The following is a 15,379-nucleotide window of genomic DNA, read 5'->3' as shown; positions in this document are numbered from 1 at the left end:
ATAAGGTCAACATAGAAAACAGAAAACTGAAAAGCATAAGGAAAGTGAAATATCTATAATCTTATCAACCATTATTTTTGTTGTATTCCCAGTTTTTTATATATATTAGTATGGTACTTTTAATAAAAGTAATGCCAAAAGGCATATGCCAATTTGAACTCTGCTTTTTCCACTTACAATTATATCAGTTTCTCATATTTGGTATTCTTTTGCAATATTTGCTGCATAGAATTCCATCACAAAAGCTAACTACCAGAAATTCCTTATTACTTTTGCTAGACACTTAGGGTTTACATTTTTTAAAATTTATAAATCTTTGATCACAGCTCTGATGATTTCTCTGGGAACTGATAGCCTAACAGAACTCATATCCACTTTAAGACTTTTAACATTCTGAAAAATTGTATTACAAACAGAGTGCTGGTCTCCCTGCAACACGTTCACTCACACTGGCTGAGGTTTTAATTCTTTGCCAGTCTGAGAGGAAGAAATGCCAACTCTTTGTTTGCTCTTGTAATGCCAGTCATGTCCCTTTTTTTCCTGTTACCAGTCATACCGGTTTACTACTCAGAACCCTACAAATCAATCCTGCTCATTCTTAATTTTCCGATATTCTTCCTAAGATTGTTTCACCAGAAAACTTCTCCCCCTTATCCACTCTTCACCTAACAATTTCTACCCACCCCAATCCTCCTGCATTCATTGCTTCCAACTGGCACGTAGGACACCCTTGGTCTTACATTGTTCATGCATGTGTATTTCGTCTTCAATAAAACATTCAGTTGCTCAAGGGCAAGGGCCCCATAGAGTCTCAATATGCTAACGGCCTGGTGTTGCTTAATAATTTAGATTCTGAGGGGTCCTCTCCAGGGAGGGGAGCAAAGAGCAAATTATCTTAGGGGCTGGGAGTGCAGAAGTCAAACCTTTGAGATTGTGAAAACAAGACGGCCCCGAGACGACACAGTAGCAGGCATTCAAGCAAGAAAAACTGAAATATTGTTCCTAATAATGCCTGACTAATGCAAAATACCAAATAAGGGCCCAGGCAGTCCAGACAGCCTGCAGGGCCCCAGGATAAAACTAACCCTGAGCGGTGCTGGCCCACGGTGACCCCCTGCCTGGACTCTGGATCTCTGTTTTTACGTCGAAGTGCTTTATTCTTGATTCTCGAGTTCCCGGAAACGATGACCAAAGCAGCTTAGTTTTCCACCCTTCCTTGGTCACAAATATGACGATGAGGCAGCCCTTTCCCGCACTACGCCTCAGACTTCCGGGATGGTCGGCCAAAGGTTTCCCAAGAAAAGAGGCGGGTCCGGGAAGCCAGGGCAGGTAGGCCCCGCCAGGGCCACGCCCTGTCTCCTTGAAGGCCAACGGCTGCCTCTGAGCGCCGAGGCCCCACCCCACAGCCCGCCGATTGGTCCCAGCCGCCCTCGTGAGTCGACTGACTTCCGCCCCCGGCGCGGTTCAGGCCACGCCCACCTGTCCTGAGGCCCTAGATACTTTGTGAGTTGGTGATTGTTGCGTACCATAGCCGGCCTCAGAAGGGGCTTCCCTGCTCGGCTGGCTCTCGGTTTCTCTGCTCTCCCTCCGGAAAAATAGCGGCGTCTTCCGCATCGCGCCATGGCGCTTCCCGGCCGCCGCGAGCGTCCCTTTTCTTCCGGTCGGTTTCCTGGGTTGCTTTTGGCTACTCTCGTGTTGCAGCTATCCTCCTTCTCCGGTAGGACCCCGGGACGAGTTCGCGCGTTCGCGGCGAGGCTAGAGCTCTGCGCAGTCAGTCGGGCAGGAGGCGCGGGGCGGGGCTCACTGCACGTCGTGCCTGCCTGGGATAGAGAGCGAGGCCAGGTTCTCCGAGGGGTGTAGTGCTCAGATCCCGGGGGTATGTGGCGGGGAATGCGGGGACCACGCAGAGCCCGAGGTGAAGCTTGTTTCGGGGCGTGGTGTGCGCGGCCGGCATTTACGCAGGATCTGGCTGTGTCCCCTTCAAAAGCGTGAACAGTGTTTTCGGGATTGAGCCCTGTCGACAAGGGGAGTGCGGACTGGGCGCCCCAGGTGAGGGCTTGCTCTGGAGTGCACAGGTGCGTGGGAATGTTGCTAGGGCCCGTGCTGTGCCCGTGGTGAGAGTTTGCCCTGTGTTCCCTTGGTGCCTTGGTGAGTGGAGTGTTCATTAGGGCTTGGACAGTACCCGCGGTAAGGGTTGCAGTGCGTCTGCTGTGCCCCATGTGCTGGACTGGGCTGGGCGAGAGGGGCCTGGCCAGGTGTTGCTGGGAGCTTGTTGTGCGCAAGTGGCCTGTGTGCGGAGTTCACTGTGGGCAAGACAGCTAGCTCACTGTTTGCTTTGAATGGAGTGAGCGCGGACGCTGGGGCTGGGGAGGGCATATTGGGTGAGAGCAGGCTCTCAGTGCCTGGGGTTAGAGAGGTGGTAAGGGCGCGCCATGATTTTTGTGCCTTCTGTGAACAGACTTTCGTGTTGCCTGAGCTCCTATTAGTTTTTAAATGGCTGCTTTTTTGGGGGTGGGTGGACCATCGAGTCATCTTCCTGTTCCCAACCAATAGAGACAGTATCTGATTCCATTACCTAATGGATTTTTGACATTGTTTTCCTTCTTTTCATTAGAGTCATATTTGAGAGATGTGAAGCAACCTAAAAAACACTGGTAACCAAGCCTAGTGAGAAATTAGTATCCTAACAAAGGAAGGCAAATAATGTTAATCTTGTTTTCCCCTACAGCTCATAAACTAAAGCTTAAGGCCTATCCCACTAAATGTGTATTGTATTTCATTGAATGGAATCAGTAATTTTAAAAATGCATGCTAGGCCAGGCGCAGTGACTGACGCCTGTGATTCCAGCAGTTTGGGAAGCCCAGGCGGGGTGATTGCTTGTGCCCAGGAGTTCGAGATCAACCTGGGTAACATGGCAAAACCCCATCTGTACAAAAAATACAAAAATTAGCGGGGCATGGTGGTGTGTGCCCGTGGTCCCAGCTACTCTGGGGGCTGAGGTAGGAGATTCGCTTGAGCCCAGGAGATGAAGGCTGCAGTGAGCTGTGATCATGCCACTGCACTCTAACCTGGATGACAGAGTGAGACCCTGTCAAAACAAAACAAAACAAAACAAAAAAAACCGCTAAGAAATACATGCTTATTGTACGACACGAACAGAATCAAAAGACAACTATTTTTAATATTTTGGTATATTTCTTTCTGACTTTATGTGCGCTTCATGTGTATCTATGTCCAAATTATATTTAGGATCTAATAACGTATAGTTTCTGTGTTGCATTTTTTTCCTTAGGAGCATTTGCTCAACGAATATGGGTTTTGTATGTCTATTGCTATTACACTGGTAGGCAATAACAAACCATTCCTATTTTCTTGATCCTTTTTTCACTATTGGTTTACACACACGTTCATGCAGGAAGATAAGCAGAGACTTTGTTTTGTTCGATGCTAAGTGCTCAGTGCCGGGAACACAGTAGGTAACCAATAAATTATTTGCTACAATGTATTGGGAGTGGCAGACATTAACCAAAACTTAATAGTAACAAACAAATTATGAACCAAGGAAAGTTCTCTGGAGGAAAGGAGTATAATTTTCAGATATATATCTGACAGCATTTAACAGATGTCTCGAGGGAGGGAAGGCTTTTCTGCTCATCAAACAGACTTTGGGGCATCTGTGCTTGCTGTTCCCTCAGCCTGGGAACACTTTCCTCCTGTCCTGCTGCAGAAACAGGCCTGCTCTTCTGCAAAGTTAGCTGGAAGGTTATGCCCTAGGAGACCTTCTCTGAACGCGCCCCCCCGCCCCCGCCCCCACAACCTCCCCCATCTCAGGTTGAACATACAACCCGGTTCAAGTCCCTCTTCACTTGTAATCACCCTTTTAAAATGACCTTTTCTGTTCTTTGTCTCTCCCTGTCAGAATGCAGGGATCCTGCCTGTGTTGTCATACTTGTGGTTCCAAAAGCCCCGTTTGTTTGCCTCCATATCTGTTAAATACCAGAAAATTAAATATACTATTCGGCTGGGGATTAGAGCCTAGGAAAAAGCTCCTCCTGCCTCCAAGAGGAGGGTTGTTTAAAGAGCTCTGCTCAGGATGGTCTTTCTGTGGTACCTAAAAAGCTAGGGCAGGGGCAGCTGAGGGCCAGAAAGGATCTGTCTCCCCTGTTTGTGTTAACTTTGCAGGGCTTCCAGTACTTCAGTCTTGCAGCTCACTGATCATTAAAATGTTCATTTTGAAGGAGGGTGATGGGAGTAGGGAGCAGTGGTGATAAGAAAACGAGAGGACTTTTTCTTTTTGTCTTTTACGATTAATGCTTAGAATAGGCTTAGTGCTAGAAGTGCAGCCTGAGCAACATAAGGAGAGCCCACCTATACAAAAAATTTGCCCACCTATACAAAAAATTAAAAAAAAAAATTAGCCAGGTGTGATGTTGCATGCCTGTGGTCCCAGCTACTTGTGACGTTGAGGGGCGAGGATTACTGGAGCGCCCGCGGTCAAGGCTGTAGTGAGCCCTGATTGTACTCCAGCTTTGGTGACAGAGTGAGAGACCATGTCTCAAACCAAACAAAACAAAACACAAACAACACACACACACAAAACAAAACAGTAAGTTGAAGATGATGAATGCGATTTGAAATAGAGGAACATACAAAAATAAAATGAATAGGGTGCAACATGGAAGATAAAACTAAGAATGAAGAGAAGGAAAAACAAGGTTAAGTTTGAGGTTCATAAGCATAAATCAAGACAGGTATGAAACCTAGAGAAAGTGAAAATGAGAACTCACGATGTTAGGCAGAGAGAATACATGGATTAAAATAAACATTCAATTTTTGGAGCAACTCAGTCTCACAAGGAGAAGGTTTTGTAAGCAGACAGTGCTGTGCATGGGAGACCTGCCCTCTCAAAGGTAATTGCCAAATGGTTCCAGATAGCTGAAGGAAACAATGTATCAAAGTTCAGGCCAGTCTCATTCATTCCTCCAGTAGAGGAACTGCTTTTTTGGACAAAATCCCCAATCTCCTGTTGTATGTGGTCTCTTCTGCCTATTTTAGGTGTTTTCCTTATTTCCGATGAAAGAAGCCAAGATCAGTAAGTGCTTACACAGTAGCTTCTCAGTTGCTTACTCGGCATACTACCATGCATAAGAGAGCAGTCCATATCTGGTCACCTGCCAGGATACCAGAAGACTGGGAGATAGGCAGCACGAGAAATGGCCTAATCTTCTTTCTCCACTGTGCTGTAGAATGATTGTTTTCAATATGAAATTGGTTACAATATATTATTCACATTGTTTTGTGTTTGACAGCAGTGGACTTTGAGTACCAATTTTTTTGTGGATAGCTACTATGAGTGACATATTGTGCTGCATGTTGTGGCTGCATGGATGAATGGAGTTGGCCATGTTAACTATTAAACACAAAAGCATGTGATAATTACCTGAGAGATCCATGCAGGAGGAGATTCCAGGGGAAGTTGACTGATCACTGCTTCCCAGGGAGAGGCAGAAAATGCTTCCTGGAGGAGATGATGGGTGGATTAAGGAAGATAAGAGTTGAGCAGGAGTTGTAGCTACTGGCCAGGGAGGAAGGGTATTCAGAGCAGAGGGAGCAAGGTGAGCAACAGCACCAGGATGTGACACTACTGGACTGCCAAGCTACTCAGTGTGGCAGAGTAGGGCAAAAGAGGCAAGAAATAAGGAAAAGGATTAAATCACAGGGCAAGTAATTCTGAAAAGCAACAGGCTTATCAGGAATAAACACTCATCATCATAAACTCAGACTTTCACTTTATTATCTGTCCTTTTAGGGCAGCTTGAGCCTTTTGTTTGACTTAGCACAACATGAATCCAAACTAGGGTTGTTTGATCTCCCCAGGCACAGTAGCAGACAATTTATTGAATACTTATTGGCAGATAGAGTTTGTCAGTGTCAGCATTTCTTGAGCACCCACAAGGTGGGTGGAGTATAGTAGAAAAAGAAGAACATGTTCCTTGAACCCCAGGAACATGCCTTTTAAGAGAAGATAGCCTGAAGCGACAAGCTATTATAAGTTAGTGTTTTAAACTATGGAAGAACAATCTGAGCAGAGTGCTCTATACTGTAGAAGACTTCTTAGAGGAGAAGTTACTTTTGAAATGCATTTAGAAAAATGTGGGGAAAGATGCGTCCGTATATTTTTTAAGACCAAAGACATTAATGCTGTCTCTTCAGTTTATTGGTGAATGCTTATTCCCAAAGAAACCAAAAGCTAATAGGATTGTTACTTAAAACATGCAAGTCCCATTTCCTCCACTACTACCAGCACTCAGGTAAAAGCATGGAACAATCATTTAAAATCTTGCCAAGGACCTTTCTGTTTTTTCTGTACTACTTGCTGCCAGACCACAGTCATGGCTCATTAAAGTGCTATCAGTACTTCATCTTCATGTTCCTATTCTCTTATCCCTAGATGCCTGTGAGGCGCCACCAACATTTGAAGCTATGGAGCTCATTGGTAAACCAAAACCCTACTATAAGGTTGGGGAACGAGTAGATTATAAGTGTAAAAAAGGATACTTCTATATACCTCCTCTTGCCACCCATAGTATTTGTGATCGGAATCATACATGGCTACCTGTCTCAGATGACGGCTGTTATAGTAAGTAAACGAGCCCCCCCTTTTTTTTTTCTGCTTGCTCTAGAGATTCCTTCCTTCCTTCCTTTCTTCCTTCCTTCCTTTTTTTTTTTTTTTCTGCTTGCTCTAGAGATTTGCACATTTTGGGGTACATATTCCACTATGGTGATAATGATTTTCTTCTTGTGAAATGAGGTTTAAGATAGCAATGCATTATTGCGGGCTTTGAGAAATCAAAATCTCCAAGAAATCTTTTTGTAAATAAAGAAAATAATATTCCCATGCATTCAAAAGAGCACTGCAGAATTTTGATTCTGATTCAGATCTGTTTTATAACTGGATTGAAAACTGTCAAAATTATTTTCTTTTAGGAGAAATGTGTCCACATATACAGGATCCTGTAAATGGTGAAGCAATCCTTGTAAATGGGTCTTACGAGTTTGGTTCTGAGTTACACTTTATTTGTAACGAGGGGTAAGTTGCTCCTTAGAGGAAATAAGGGAAATGTTAGTAATTTTATTTTTGTTTTGCTTCTCTTCTTAAGCTTTCCTGTAAACTTAATTTTGCTTTCTATGTGGCAAGTTATACTTCTAGCCAAACAACTCTTGGATGTTTTATGGAGATAGGCAAGATATTAAAGTAAGTAGAAAATAATTGATACTGAAGGAAAGCAAAACTCCTTGTTATTTCTGACAATAAGTCTGTTGTAAGCATTAAGAATGTAGTAATCATGAGAATTTATCCTTCACAACTGAGTGTCCCCTATTTAAATCTGCCAACTCTTAGAGTTTAAGTAGGGCTCACAAAAATGAGAAATAGAATTGCCAACTACGGATACGCTTGTATCCAGATGACTCTGTTAAGTGTTACCAGACCAAAACTGACCTGGTTAGCCTTTACCATCATGTTGATCAAAATCTCTCAGTTGAAAAACCTTATTTTTGAGACTGCTACAATGTGAAGCATCTCAAAAACCGGTACTGAGTGCTCAGTAATAGCCTTTGTTCTGTAGAGATTTTGAAGTCTTATATATTGGAGATACTAGACATTTGAGATAAATGTGCATTTAGAGAGTAAATGTAATTTTCTGTCCATTTTCTCTTGCTAAAACAGAACACTTAAGGCTAGGCATTCATAAAGAAAAGAAATTTATTTGGCTTATGTTTCCAGAGGCTGGGAAGTTCAAGGGCATGGCAGTAGTGTCTGGCAAGGGCTTTCGTGCTGCATCATAACATGCTGGAAAGTGAAAGGGAAATGTAGCACCTGCAAAAAAGACAAAGCACAAGGGAGGGGCTCTCGCTTTATAACAATGTGCTCTTGTGGTAACGAATCGAAGCCTACAAGAATGAGAGCACATTCCCTCAAGAATTAATGAACACCCTCTAGAAAGGCATTATCCTGCTTAATGACCTAATCATTTCTTAAAGGCCCCACCACCTCTCAGTGCTGTTACACTGGCAATTAAATTTCAATATGAGTTTTGGTAGAGACAAACCAGATTCAAACAACAGCAGTAATACACCATAATATAGAAAAAGTAAGTGAGTGTTGGAGGAAAAATCAGCTGTGACTATGTAAGGCAACTGACAGTTTTTAAAATTTGGTCAAGTAGAAATATTGGAATATTCAGTTAACACATACTGCTTGCTTGGCACACCGAGGGATACCAAAACTTTAAGACACTGACCTTCCTAAAAGAAGTTCTAACCTTATTGAGAGACAATATATACTGAGAGCTATAAAAGCAAAATCCTAAATGAGGAATACCAAATAAGTAGAATTATTCATGATGATTCAGAGTCCAGAAGGAGGAGAGATTCCTATGATTTTAAATCAGGGAAGATTTCATTGAGTATAGGGGTATACTTAACGAAAGTATTCCTATACTCAATGAGCTATTCCTAGAAATACACTCTGTTCTAAATAATATTAATAGGAGCTAAAACTTATGTGCACTAACTATGTGCCAAATGCTAACTTATCTAATCCCCTAAACAACCCCATGTACTGTTATCCCCTTTTAATCAATTAGGAAACTGAGTGAAGGAACTTTAAGTGATTTACCCAAGCTCAAGCAACTAGGTAAGTTGAGAAGCAGGGACTTGAATCTAGGCATTCCAGCTCTAGGGCCTGTTCTCTCTACACAGTCCTTGTCCTTACTGTGCAAAGTGGTGTGAGAAAAGGCACAGAAATGAATGTGTGATGTGATTGCAGGAGGCAGCAAAGAGGTTGGGCAGAAAGGCACAGCAGAGTTATTTAGACATCTTTGCTCTTGGCCAATATGTATTCAAATGGAGAAACTCTATTTGATTAAATTGCAGATTTATTTAGCACTTTCATTACATAGTATGTTGTTTAAGAAACCACCTCCTCAAACTACTGCAGTATAGAAAAGAAACCATATAAAAAGTTCCTTCATTATTATGTGTGTCTTATTAATTGCTATGTAAAACAGTAACCCTTTCTTTTCTCATTTAGTTATTACTTAATTGGTAAAGATATTCTATATTGTGAACTTAAAGACACAGTAGCAATTTGGAGCGGTAAGCCCCCATTATGTGAAAGTAAGTAAATTCTTTTTTTTTTAAATTTAGACCAGTAGTCCTCAAAGATTTTTGCCTCAGGGAACCCTTTACACTTCAAGATTAACAAAGATCCCAAAGAACTTTATTTTATGTGGGTTATATCTATTGGAATTTATCATATTGTAATTCAAACAGAGAGGTTTTTAAATAATTATTGATTCGTTTTGGTTTTGTTTTTGTTTTTCCTAAGACAGAGTCTCAGGCTATTTCCCAGGCTGGGGTGCAGTGGCACAATCTCAGCTCACTGCAGCCTCAGCCTCTCCGGTAGCTGAGACTTCAGACATGTGCCACTATGCCTGGCTTTTTGTAATTTTTGAAGAGACGGGGTTTTGCCATGTTGCCCAGGCTGGTCTTGAACTCCCGTGCTCAAGCAGTCTGCCTCCGTGGGCCTCCCAAAGTGCTGGGATTACAAATGTGAGCCACCCCACCTGGCCTGATCAATTTGTAAGAATAGATGCAATACAAATTAACATATGTAACATTTTTTATGAAAAATAAAAATTTTCCAAATAAAAATAAAATTAGTGAGAATAGTGGCATTGCTCACATTTTTTTGCACATCTCTTCAATATCATGCAAAGTCATGCTAAGCCTTTGGAAAAAAATCAGTGTATTCTTATTAGGATCAGAGTGAAAAAAGACAATAATATTTTGGTGGCATTGTGAACCACCAATTTAGATAATGAATATATTTATAAATTGCAAAGGATTTCTCCACCATCACTGAGTTAAGCATATTTTCTCATTAATTGTCAGCATTTCTTGTGATGACTAGAACAGAACTTAGCATGGCCTTGCAAATAAATATAGGCGTATTAGGCCGTTTTTGTATTGCTGTAAAGAAATACCTGAGACTTTGTAATGTATAAAGAAAAGAAGTTTAATTCGCTCATGTTTCTACAAGCTCTACAGGAAGCATCATGCTGACATCTGCTGGGGGTTTGGGTAGACGTCGGGAAACTTAATGATCATTGGGAAAGACAAAGGAGGAACAAGGTGTCTCACGTGGCAGGAGCAGGAGCAAGGTGGGGAGGACGGGAGGCATTGCACACTTTTAAATAACCAGATCTCCCAAGAACTCAGTATCATGAGAACAGCACCAAGGGGATGGTGCTAAACAACTCATGAGAAATCTACCCCCATGATTCAAACGTCTCCCACCAGGCCCCATCTCCAACACTGTGGACTCCAATTCCACGTGAGATTTGGTGGGGACACCGATCCAAACCATGTCGATGGGCATTTACACTTTGAGAAAATGAGATTTGTTCTGAAAGTTAGTTACTACATTAATGGTTTGAATTTGGGATAATATATTTGCTCATAGAAACCTTCTTTTAAATCCATATTGAATTCACAACCAGCTGGTAGAAACCCTATGTTGACGAATTTATTGAAGACATAGAAATTTTACTAAGGCTGTCTTAATCTTTTACATTTCCTTTCCTCATTTTCTTCATTTTTAAGAGATTTTGTGTACACCACCTCCAAAAATAAAAAATGGAAGACACACCTTTAGTGAAGTAGAAGTGTTTGAGTATCTTGATGCAGTAACTTACAGTTGTGATCCTGCACCTGGACCAGATCCATTTTCACTTATTGGAGAGAGCATGATTTATTGTGGTAACAATTCAACATGGAGTCATGCTGCTCCAGAGTGTAAAGGTAACCTTTCAATTTATTTCCTTCTTCATTTGTAAGTACTCTGGAAACATTTTGTAAATAGTTTTATCTACAAATAAACAAAGCAGGTGTATGTGCTTCCTCCTCCTGTATAATTGGTTTCTAATTTATTTTAATACAGGTCAATTCAAGTCAAAAAAGAGTTCTAGATAGAGTTCCCTATTTCTCACCCCTACATGTTCTTGGCATTTCATTTTATACAGTGTGAACTGCTGTGTATCTGTATGAGTTAGAAGTTTTTGTTTGAAATAACCAAAAACAATAAATCAACACACACTAGCTTAAAGAAAGTTTCATCTTGTATTATAAGAAATCTAAGAGTTCTGGCTATGGTAGTGGTAAACTGTAACAGACTAATCATCTCACAAATAAAAATGATAAACTCTGATTAAAAAAAAGAAATTTAAAAGACCAAATGTTTAAGGCACTCTGGAGTGACCAAAAGTATGAAGACCCTGTAGGGGACTTGCCCATTTAAAGAAAGAAATCGCTGAATAATTACAGTGGTTTAAAAGTATATACTCCCAAAGTACACCTGAAACATTCTCCAAAGTAGACCATATTCTAGACAATAAGACAAATTTTTAACAAACTTCAAAAAATTGAAATCATTCAAAATATATTATCCGATCACAATAGAATGAAAGTAGAAATCAATAACAAAGCCAGTCTCCAAAGAACTGGAAAGTATACAGGACACTTCTAAATAACCCATGCATAAAAGAAGTAGTCAGCAGGGAAATTACAAAGTGTTTTGAATTTAATAAAAACACAACATGTCAAAATACCCAAATATGTAGGATGCAGCTAAAGCATTGCTTACAGGGGAATGTATAGCATAACATACTTGTGTTAGAAAAAAAGAAAAGTCTCAAATCAATGATCTAATTTTCCACCTTAAGAAACTAAAAAAGAGCAAGTTAAATCCCAAACTAACAGATGTAAGGAAATGATAAACATAGAGCCAAAATCAATGCAATTGAGAAGAGAAAAAAAAAGAGGAACTCAATGAAACCAACAGTTGTTACTTGGAGATCAATGAAGTATGTAAACCTATAGCCAGACTGACAAAAAAGACGCAAATTAACCAATACTGAGAATGAAAGAAGTGGCAGCCAGGCACGGCACCCCCGCCAGCTTGAAGACCCTGCCCTCCTGCAGCCGGCAGGGGCAGTCACTCCCGGACTTGTCCTTTTAGAAGCTCCAGCTTTACCACTTGCTGGTGGAGCCCAACCACTGCCATAGGGTCCTCAATGCCAACACGCCTGGCAGATCCAAGAGGAGATGGCCCAGGATGGGATGTGGTGAACAGTGGCACCCGAGAGTGTGGGGTGGGTGCTGCTCCACTGCCTGGTTTCTGCAGAGATCCTGTGCCGGTGGCCTGTGCCCGCCATGCGGGAGCCAGAGGGGGTGTGCCATGCCCCCCGCTTTGGACACTGCTGTATGAAGGGGCCAGTTTTCAGACCTTTCCTCTGTCACCTCAGCACTGGCGCCAGGAGTCCTGACAAGCAGTATCTGGGAGGTGGACAGCCCTGGGGAAATAGAGGAGACTTTCAGAAGTATCTAGATATTTATTTGAAATACTGAAGACCAAAAACCCCAGTTTGCATGGAAGAGCTGGCCTCAGACGTGGTCAATTCCTACGACGACCTGGACACACGGTGCTGATCCACACCGTGGGAGGTGGCCCTGCAAAGCATTCAAAGGTTTGGCCCTGTAGCCGCCCCGCCTCCCACCTCCAGCTGCAATTGCATTCTGACCTGGGCAAGTAGGAATATGTGGTGGAGATCCTGATGGAGACCTGAGCCAGGCACCCCAGAGTGCTGGCCAGACGTGGAGTACGGGATCCAGCTAAGGGAGTCTGGCCGGCCTGTATCCCCCCAGCCTTGTTGGCTCCTCTGCTAATTCCAGCAGAGTCTGCAGCCCCAGACCTGTCCCCTGTCTTCCCCTCTGCAGAGGGTAGGCCGGAGGCTGGTCTCAGTGGGAGCTAGGGTTCTCCTCAAAGGCTTTTTGACCTTGGGGCAGTCTTGACATCCCCACAGCCCTACGCCCCTCGTCCCTTTTCATGTCTCCTGGAGGATGGCAAGCTGCAACTGCAGCAATCTTGTTTAAATTTAGGTAGGTGAATTTCTTAGAATTAAGTTTTGTATGTTTTGAGCAATAAATTCTCTTAAGATATATATTTTTTAATCTTCTTATGTTTTATCTCTGAATATTTTTTATTTTTTTCAATGTATGTTTTTTCTGGAAACATTCTGTGCTGCTACATTAGAGCCTACACAGTTGTAGTTGGTACATTTCATTCCTTTTGGTTTAAATAAGGGATTTTATTTTGCAGTGAGTTTCCCTGTATTGTTATTGAGTCAACAGCGTTAACGTATGATTTTTTTTTTTTAATACTTTAAATTTGTGTGCAACCCTTCTCCTTTATGTTCTGTGTTACGGTGAGAGCTTGGTCAAAATGGGGAACACACACACAGCTGCTACATTTTTTTTTTGTCATTGGAAGATCTGTGCCATGTCTTCCTAGACTGAAGTGTAAATTATGGAGGGTTTTATTTGTCAATTTATATGTAAATGTCATTGAAGGCTAAGGTTAAGTCTTTGGAAATCACAGGCACCAGTTGATCTTTAGAGACCTCAGATCCCTTCAGGTGGCGCCTTGTGACAGGTGGTGTTCTGGGAGGCTTCTTGTCAGGTTCAGCAGCACAGGCACCTGCTCTGGGCATGGACCGCGCTCCTGGGGTGTGCATGGATGGAGCTGCGGTGCGCCAGTCACACGCGCTTGGAAACAGCGTGTGCTGCTAGATTGGAAATGCCTATGTTGCTCTGTTAAATTGGTGCTGGAGCAAAAACCTAAGGTTAAATTTAAGTCTGGAATGAAAGAAATCTGAATCCATGCAATTAATGGCCGCTTGATCTTGAGAGTCTTGAGAGTCCTGCCTCAGGAAGTGAGGTGGGGGTTCCTACACCTTTCACTTTCCTTCTTCATGTCTACCCCACATGTGTTTCTCATGCTTTTTCTAACTTCTCCAGCCCTTAGCCAAAAAGCTTTATATTCTTTTGTGCATATGACTATTCTTTAATATCGGTGATGTAAACTTCACTTGAATAACAAAATTATCCAACAGACAAAAGAATGAGAAAGAGAGTATCACTAAATATCCTGCAGACATTTAAAGGATGATAAGGGAATACTATAAACAACTTTATGCCTACAAATTTTACAACTGAAATGGACAGATTCCTTGAAAGATACAAAATGTCAAAACTCACTTGAAGATATGGATAACCTGAATACTCCTATAAAGAAATAAAATTTGTAGTTAATAACCTACTGCAGGCCCAGATGGCTTCGCTGGGGAATTCTACCAACCATCTAAGGAATGAATAATAGCAATTCTACACAAGTGTATCAAGAAAGTGCAAGAGAAGGGAACACTTCTCAGCCCATTTTATGATGATAGCATTGTCATGATACCAAAGCCAGAAAACAAAAACATTATAAGAAAATTACAAATAATATCCTTGATGAACACAGGACCAAAAGTCTTCAACAGAATATTAGCAAACCAAGTCCTGTGATACGTAAAAAGAAAAGTAAATCATGACCAAGCAGGATTTACCCTATGAATGCAAGATTAGTTCAAATGCAAAAATTAATCAATGTAATTTACCACATAAGGAGACTATTAAGGAGAAAGAAAATCATGTGATTATCTTATTAGATGCAGAAAAACAAAGTGTTTCACAGAATTCATCATCTTATTTTTTCATGATAAAACTTCTCAGCAAACTGGGAACAGAAGGATACTATCTGTCTTACCCTGATAACAGACATCTACAAAAATCTCACAGCAAACACTACACTTAATGGTTCAAAAAAATTATACGTAGTGGTAAAAATAACATTGTACTTAGTGGTTAAAAAAACCTTAATTACATTTCTGTCTAATTAATAAAGACCTAATTCTGGAAGGAAAGCAGTGAAGATGTCCACTCTTACCACTCCATTCAGCATTGTACTGGAGATCCCACCCAGTACAATAAGGCAAGAGAAAGCAATTAGGCACACATATTGGAAAAGAAGGAATAAAAACTGTCTCTACTCACAATGAGATGTCACTAAATACCTATTGGAATGGCTGAAATTTAAACACACACACCCCAAACTGACAATACCAGGTACTGACAAGGATATGGAGCAGATGGAACTCGAATATGCTGATGGTGAGAATCAAAGTGAAATGACCACTTTGGGACCTTTTTGGCAATTTCATATAAAGTTAAATCATACAACACAGCAACCCAAATAAACTGAAAACATTTTCACACAGAAACTTATATGAGGATGTTCACAGCAGCCTTATTCATAATCACCCCAAACTGCAAATTGCCACACGTTCTTGAGTTGGTGAATGAATGAACCACCTGTGCTACCTCTAAAAGATGGACTCATACTCAGCAATTAAAAGGAATAAACTCCTGATTCAT

The 15,379-nt window shown here is 41.6% G+C and overlaps 1 protein-coding gene across 10 annotated transcripts in view; it reads left to right on the top strand.

Annotated features, from left to right (window-relative positions):
* The first annotated feature begins 1,449 nt into the window (after nucleotides 1–1,449).
* The window catches only part of CD46 (CD46 molecule), a 43,312-nt gene continuing 29,382 nt past the window's right edge, over nucleotides 1,450–15,379 (top strand). For 7 of the 10 annotated variants that reach the window (XM_003893170.3, XM_003893172.3, XM_003893169.3 and 4 more), the window contains exons 1-5: nucleotides 1,450–1,717; nucleotides 6,453–6,641; nucleotides 6,989–7,091; nucleotides 9,096–9,181; nucleotides 10,670–10,867. In XM_003893170.3, coding sequence (XP_003893219.1) covers nucleotides 1,621–1,717; nucleotides 6,453–6,641; nucleotides 6,989–7,091; nucleotides 9,096–9,181; nucleotides 10,670–10,867 — 673 coding nt within the window. In that variant the 5' untranslated portion in view covers nucleotides 1,450–1,620. Of the gene's footprint in view, nucleotides 1,718–1,759; nucleotides 2,050–6,452; nucleotides 6,642–6,988; nucleotides 7,092–9,095; nucleotides 9,182–10,669; nucleotides 10,868–15,379 lie in introns of those variants that run through there. The other 3 variants (XM_009188238.2, XM_009188274.2, XM_017949895.3) reach the window with 3 other exon arrangements.

Source organism: Papio anubis, chromosome 1 (assembly GCF_008728515.1).
Source record: "Papio anubis isolate 15944 chromosome 1, Panubis1.0, whole genome shotgun sequence".
In the NCBI taxonomy this organism is placed as follows: Eukaryota; Metazoa; Chordata; class Mammalia; order Primates; family Cercopithecidae; genus Papio; species Papio anubis.
This window is presented reverse-complemented; position numbering and strand designations above follow the sequence as displayed.